General features: G+C 39.0%; 2 protein-coding genes across 2 annotated transcripts; one reads left to right on the forward strand and one right to left on the reverse strand.

Moving 5' to 3' along the window:
- The first annotated feature begins 603 nt into the window (after positions 1-603).
- On the forward strand, positions 604-2451 carry LOC145607589 (uncharacterized). Its single transcript, XM_081663193.1, has one exon. It carries the CDS (start codon positions 604-606, stop codon positions 2449-2451), a length of 1848 nt encoding a protein of 615 aa, XP_081519319.1.
- Positions 2452-2950: 499 nt separating this feature from the next.
- Positions 2951-6622, reverse strand: LOC145606781 (putative disease resistance protein RGA1). Its single transcript, XM_081662612.1, has 3 exons — positions 3855-6622; positions 3685-3749; positions 2951-3414 (listed from the first exon to the last, which is right to left on the reverse strand). The coding sequence occupies exon 1, from the start codon at positions 6592-6594 to the stop codon at positions 3856-3858; it is 2739 nt and encodes a 912-aa protein (XP_081518738.1). The 5' UTR covers positions 6595-6622; the 3' UTR covers positions 2951-3414; positions 3685-3749; position 3855.
- Positions 6623-7794: the final 1172 nt, after the last annotated feature.

Here is a 7794-nt window from a genome sequence, read left to right on the forward strand (position 1 = left end):
AGTGAAAATGTTGGTATGAGAATAAAATAAAGTAGTGGTTTCAAGACTACGAGTGGGACAAGAGAAGGTGTAAGGAAGAATTTACCAAAAGAGAGAAATAAAGAAAAAACTGAGAATAAACAGTTAAAAGATCCAACTTGTTAACCAGAATGTAAGATTAAGAGGTAATTCTTGTGTAAATTACTCTCATAACATTTATAAGACCACTTTTATGGTCCAATAAGCATATAACTACATAAGTAATACTTATAAGGTGGTCATGGTAGGGACGGTCTTATTTAAAAATTATCTACTACCTTTTCTTTCTCTTTAGCCAAATACCCGTATAAGGTGGTCATGGTAGGGACGGTCTTATTTAAAAATTTATAATTTCGGTCAAGCGAGTACACTTTGTTGTGTCAAAAAAAAATATACTCCGAAAAAGAGTACACTTTGTTGTGTCAAAAAAAAAAAAAAAAAAAACCCCGATAAAGAGTACACTTTGTTTGCTTGATTCTATAGTAGTATTCATTTAGCAGGATTAACTAGTACTGAGTGTAGAATACCAGTTAACCTGAATTAACAGCATTTGCAACAACAAACCACCATACTACTTTTTCCTCCATGACTTCTCTAATTAATTCCCTCATCAATCATGGTAAAAGTTTAGCTATCCTGCTTGATGAGGCTAAAAACCGATCCAACAAAGAAAACATTCATAAAAATGTAAGGAAAGAGGTTGAAGAATTACTTAAAAAGCTCGAGAATCCTCAACTTCCACCCTCTTTCCCTGAAACTATCATACCCAAAATTATCGAAAAAATCCAAGTTACAGTCCAAAATTTCATCAAGCTTGACAGTGACAATGCCACAGAATACGAAGACCTCACTAAGAAAATCAATGAATGGAAATTTAAGAAGCAATCTTCTTCAGAAACTAGTCTGCCCGAGCAACCTCGCGAGTCGCCAACTGGTGACTCAACTCAACTTGTAGCTTCCACTTTTGATGATGATCAGTTTGAGAAGCTCACTAAGGAAAAGATGATATGTCTAACCTGTTGGTGTTTGTTTCGTGCTGGGATGGAATTAAAGAAAAGAGAGCTGATTTTCTGGTGGATTGCTCTGGGTTTGATTGATGATCCACACGAGGCCAATGAAATACTGGCCGAGTTTGTGGAGAAAGAATTCATCGAGCGCACCATTATTGGAAACAAAAAGCTCTGTAACAGCTACAAGATGAATGATAATGTTCACTCTAAAGTCCGTCAAAAGATTAGCAGCTTTGGGAAAATTGAAACATATGGGTGTAGCGTTTGGTCTGCAATGAACCTGCAACAGCAACAGCAACAGCAACAGCAACCAGCAAAGCTCAAGCGAGTACTAACAAGATCGATATCATTGTCTAAGCAGACAAAACTCGATGACACATTGGTGATCAACAAAGAGGAGAACAGCCTCAGTGCTGAGACATTGGAATGGGTAAATAAAAAGAAAAATGTTAAAGTACTACACTTAGGTAGTTGGGATTATAATCCTAAAAGATATATCCTAGTTGAAGATATTGAAGTTCTAAAGGGTTTGAGAAACATGGGGCATTTAACTTGTTTAAGCTTACAAGGGATATCAGGAATCGTAGAGCTACCGGAATCAGTATACAAGCTCGACAGTCTGAAGATTTTGGATCTGCGAGCATGTCCCAACTTGGAGTCCCTCTCAGAAGGGATCGAGTCACTGAGTGAGCTTACGCACTTGGACTTGTCCGAGTGCTACTTACTTGATCACATCCCTCGGGGAATTGCTTCATTGACTAAGCTTCGAGTGCTCAAGGGCTTTGTAATCAATCCAGAAGATCTAAATCAAGTGGGAGTTGATGGAAATGAGAAGAAAAAGAAGAAAAACGCGCCTAGAATGGCATTGTTTAGTGACTTATCAAAGCTTAAGGAGCTAATGAAGCTGACTATCCGTACTAGAAGAATGAATTTTCCTACTATCCAAGACTTTGAAACTCTGTTGGCAATGGAGAAGCTCACAGCTCTACGAATCCTTTGGGTGCGGAGTTCTGCTGCTGTTCCATTTGCAACTGCTGCAACAAGATTTCCAAAGAGTCTCAAGAAATTGCAGCTTCATGCTGCCCCAAAGAATACATTGCCATTTCTTCTATGGAGTATTAGTAAAGATACAGAGAGTTCCTTGGAGAAACTCTACATCAGAGGAGGCCAACGTTCGGACCTGGACCTGGATCCGGAGCAGCATTATTTTCGCAATGTACATACCGTACGTCTCAGATACTTACCGGAGCTAACCATCCACTGGGATGAATTTAGGAAGTTTTTTCCTAAACTAACTCGATTAGAAATATTGAGTTGTCCTAATCTCATATTTTTCCCGTGTGACGAGAATGGTGTGTGGGTAAAGACAGACACAAACACAGGCACAGACACAGACCCTACAGTGTATGTTGAATTACATTAAACTAGTATGTTTTTGTTTAGCTTGTTGAACCTCTATTATATTTGTGTTGTTTTTTAATTATGAAGGATTGATAATATATCAATTGGAGTGTTGTAACTTTAGTTTTAATTTTTTTTTTTTTTAAAGAAGTATTGTAAATCAGGATTTGAATTATTTTCCTGTTTCTCCAGATGAGCATATAAATGAAGCATCCATAATTTCATAACAGTTCACAGGCACTTAAGAAACCCATAACCAATCTTTAAGCTCCAAAAGTCCAAACATTGCAAATTGCTCTATACAAGACATTATCGGTTTATCGTATTCTCTGTATTATAGATCACTTGCTAATTTAATTAACTACCTCTAATAGCAGCATACTAGTATGTATGTCATTAGAGGATTGCAATAGTGACTCCTGAGAGATATTGCGGCGAGCCATAATAGTTATATCAAGTAAGACTGTTACACGGCCAACGTTTAATATCATCCTAAACCTTTCAATCAGAAACAAGAGAAATACGCAAAGGCTCAAATTTTTATTTAGCATCCTGCTATAAATATTGAAGTGGGAGGAAACTGAGTAGATAACAGATAAATCACAATTACAGGAAATGTTTGCAATAAGTAAATGAAATAGACAAGCTCTTGCTACTAAAGTGCAGCAGTTTTCTAATTTCTCACAACAGTTAGACCTCACCAGGAGGACCTGGGTATTCATCGGGCTAAAGCCACAAAGACAACTGGACAGTACACTTAAAAATAGTTTAATACCTGGTACAACAAAGGGGGCTCATTCTGACATATTGGTGCTATGCTCTACTCGCCTTCTCTCTTGCTAAGGCACCGACTTTAGCATTGGAGGAGGCTTCCTTGATCAACCACCAGCCCACAGGATTGGGTAACATGTTTTCTACAGCTCTTGACAAAGGGACTCACTGATATCTCCATTAGCTTTCACCTTGGAGCAACATCCATATCGAACTGTTCAATCACAAATTATAAATGAATCAAAACAAAATTCTAATTCTAATGTAATGAACGATATTAATATAACATAAAATTATCGATAAATTAACATTGTAATTCATAATTAGGTTAACACGGAACTTAAACTAGTTACAAATTATAAATAAATCAAAACAAAATTCTAATTCTAATGTAATGACTGATGAACAGGCAACAACAAATAAATACTTGCAGGTGAATACAATAGTAGATGTAAGTGCACATTAAAAAACAGAGAATGCTTACATAAAAGCAAGGAGAGACACATCTGGAGTATCCAGGGTAAATGAATACAGGGAGAGCAGCAAAATCTGCACATTCATCAGTTATGCGTTATTATATAATTAAGGGAGAATGTTGAAGAACTGGAGTGTGACATTAGGAAAGGAGATAAATCTATTTTTACAGCTGCATACCCTAGTAAAAACAATCTTGAAATTTAATGTTCGGGATGTGTTTAATGTAAGGCCGGTCCTGCCGGGGATCTTGGCATCTTCTCTCCAGGCTTTTTGAGCACCCGGACACTGTAAGATAAGTGAGAGATTGGAGATTGGGCATCCAAATCGGCATTGACTTGAGTCGATTGCAAAATGAAATTTCAAGAGATTGAAGGGCGGGCAGGAACTGCATCCAGTTGGGTAGATTCGCCAGCTGTGGGAGACCATGCAATGTCAATGTGTGGAGGGAATGATGGTTGGAAGGCAAAGGCAGGATGTCATTTATGGCGATGCCAATACACTTCACACCCTCCTCTTGGTGTTCTTCTGATATCCTGAGGTTATCACAATTCCTTATCTCTAGCTTCTTTAAGGCAGTGAGATGCTCCAATCCTCCAGGCACAATACTCTGCAGAGTACAGCAATTGCTAATTATCAAGGATCTCAGGGAAGACGAGCAGCCACGGAAAACATTTTCAGCTTCTCCCAGGCTCCCCAGTTCCTTGTCACCCCATACTTCTAGGCTTTCAACAAACTGAAAAGCCTCTACAGGAACTGAATTAAGCCATGACACATTAGATATAGTCACCTTCTCAAGTGCAGTTGAATTTTCAGGGTGAGGTGACCACGACGAAGAAGATGCAAAGGGAATGACCACTTCTAAGTTCACATCCCTTTCACAGCTTATAATCATTTGCATTCTGCTATTAAAATTAAGTAATGTCAGGTCTTCCATCTTGGGACAAGACGGAAAGCATGTCAGCTCTGGACAGTTCCATATGAACAAAGATTTCAGGTCAGAAAAACATGGTGGTAATTGCAATTCTGCCTTATTGCTGCTGCTGTGGTCGCTACCATCCTTGAGGAACTGATGATCATCTTCCACTCCTCTCCTCCATCCTTTCAATTTCGGCAGATTGCTCATCTCAAGTGTTTCAAGTGGTGGTAGATATGATAATTTTGCAATTGATGATTGCGGCATAAATGTGGAACTGGAATCAACCGATGTATTCATCCCAATACACTCCAAATTAGCCAACATTATAAGTCTGAGAACTTTCAAACAACTTAAATTTCCAAGGCAAGGAAGGTATGTAAGCTCCCTACAATCTGTAAGATGAAGCTCTACAAGCTTCGAAAGAAGAGTTACCCAACCGGGCATTCTCAGACCATGATATTTCTTCACCTCTAAATACTTCAAATTATGATGGGGTTGTAGCTTTTCTATCAATCTTTTTCCTTCCTCAGTACCCAGGCTTCCATCAGCCTCGTCATGGATGAAATCAAACAAAATAGCATTGAGATGCTCCGTATTCTCCAAGCATAATCCATCCCGTTCACTGTCTTTTTCAACAACATATTTGACATTTTTGGGCCACCTGATGTGGATGTTAAGACAGCCTCTAAGGTTGTGAAGAGGCTTCAGGTCATCCAACCCATCAAACAACTGATTCCAATGTTGACCGCCCACTATGTAATCACTTAGATTGTGAAGGTAAGTCAGCACACCCATGCCCCTAGGCATGCAAGTCAAACTGAAGCAATACCTGATATCCAACAACCTCAGATTATTCAACTTGCTCAGTTCTGCTGGCAACTCTATCAGTGTGTGGCACCGCCTTAGGATCAAGGTTTGTAGATTATGTAGTTCGGTAATTGACTTTGGGAGAGATTTCATCTCTGTATTCCCAGAGATATTTAAATACCGTAACTCTATCAATTTACAAACAGAGTCTGGCAAGGTTTCAAAAATTAAACCACTCAGGTCTAATGCCTTCAGGTTCAGGCAATTTGCTACCAAGGACTCCAGGTATGACTTGTTCACCTTGCAAACTTGAATACCATCATAATCTAAATGAAGATATGAATGAATATGTGTTTTACCCAAAGTGTATTCATCAAAATTCTCCTTGATAACTGATAGATGGCGCACATCTTTATCAAGCCTGCCAGAAATGGTATTTCTTACACACATTTCGTTCCCTGCGACATGTTGAGAAATATCATACATGATTTCATCTATCTTACATGACACGATCTGACCATATCTATCATATTTTATGTCTTGGAAAATATATCTGTTCAATAACATCGAAAAATATTCCTCACATGCATCTTCTATACTTTGATCTTCATGCAGTGGAACTATATAGCCTTGTGCCATCCAAAGGCTTTTCAACTTCTCTTTCTCTATCTCAAAATCCTTGGGAAACAAGTAACAGTAACTGAAGCAACTCTTTAATGGAGATTCAAGATGACGATAATGGTCCACGGCCATGATGACATCCATGCTCTCCGTGATAGCGGCTGATCCAATTTCCTCTACTGATTGCGGCTTACTCTTGCCTTGATCTCCCAATTGACTTGCAACTACGCTTATTGCAAGGGGGAGTCCAGCGCAGTTATTAACAATCTTTTGTCGAACCCCAACCAAATTATCGGGAGTGTTGATCTCACTTCCAAAGGCTAACGTTTTTAACAAACGCCATGAATCTTCTTCTGACAACCTTTGCAGCATATGCGTATGAACAGCCTCTATAATTTCTGCAGTTTGTTTTGAACGTGTAGTCACCAAGACACAACTTCCCCTTTGACCTCCACCCAAGTGTTTTACCAAATCACACCATTGATCACGATTCTCAATCCATACGTAATCTAAAACAAGCAAGTACCTGTGGCGGGCTAGTTGTCCTCGAAGTTGGCTTTTCACCTGATCCATGGTGGAACCCTCATGATTTTGGCGAGTGGCAACCTCGTGATTTTGACGAGTGGCAACCTCGTGATTTTGACGAGTGGCTGATGCCAGAATCTTTTGCAGAATCCCATCAATGTTTAACTGTTTCTGATCTTGAGTAGTGAAACAAATCCACATCTTCAATGAAAATACATCGGTGACCCTAGGATTGTTGTACACAAGCCGGGCAAGAATAGTTTTGCCCAAGCCTCCAATACCCACAATAGAAACGAAAGACACATCACGCTGATCATTGGAAGGATCAAGCAGCATACCAACGACTTTCTCCACATCTTCCTCTCTTCCAATGTGATAGGAGTCCTCACACGTGTATAAACACATCTGAGGCTCTCTTATCGGCTTATTAGGAGCAATACCACAAGTATTAGTGAGTATACGATCAAACTTGTACCTGAGTTTCTGAACCTCTCGAGAAATGGAGTAAGCATTGAGACGGGAACAGAGGAGACGCACCTTTTTTGAGAGACTGCCTCCAACCATCCCAGGTTGAATCCTATCAGCACGGCTGACAACATTATCGAGCAGCCTATTTGCATCAGAGACAGCATCCTCGAGCTTCTTGATGCATGAACGTTGTGATTCAGAGAGCTCCTGTGATGCATCAGCAACTCGGAGGAACACATCTCTCACATTGGAAACAGCATCTAAGAGTCTATCAATCTGGGATTTGCATTCATGCAAGGATAGAAACTCTTTGCCCAGTAGATGATTCAGTTTTGCACTCAGAGAATCAACACTAGATACAGCTGTTCCTATCTCCATTTTCTGAAATATTGATTACTTGATTTTAGAGAAAATTTTTATTAACCAAGTTGATTATCCTTGGTTGATAAAACTATAAGATTGGTCCTTTGTTTATGAAAGGATTTACGAGTATCCAAAATAATGAATGAGTTATTCTTAGGGAAAACTTGTCTAAATTAAATTTCCATGATGAAGGTCCCATTTGTATTCCTTGATTTCCTTGCAAGATATAAATAAAAATAAAAGTTCCCATATCATATGTAACGTGTTTTTTGAGGGCTTCATTTATGCAAAGTGTATTTTGGGGCAAAAGGTAGTTTTATTAATTGGTACTTTGGTAGTTTATGACAGAATAAACAACAAAATCATAAGAGAATCCTCCACCCAAATTGCCTTTAGTGGGGTTTGATCTCACAACCA

The sequence above is a fragment of the Chenopodium album genome, chromosome 23 (assembly GCF_948465745.1).
Source record: "Chenopodium album chromosome 23, dcCheAlbu1.1, whole genome shotgun sequence".
NCBI classification, from domain to species: domain Eukaryota; kingdom Viridiplantae; phylum Streptophyta; class Magnoliopsida; order Caryophyllales; family Amaranthaceae; genus Chenopodium; species Chenopodium album.

Excerpts from the sequence above, each read along its gene's own strand:
- LOC145606781 (XM_081662612.1), bottom strand. The coding sequence starts at position 6,594 with ATGGATCAGGTGAAAAGCCAACTTCGAGGACAACTAGCCCGCCACAGG.
- LOC145607589 (XM_081663193.1), top strand. The coding sequence starts at position 604 with ATGACTTCTCTAATTAATTCCCTCATCAATCATGGTAAAAGTTTAGCT.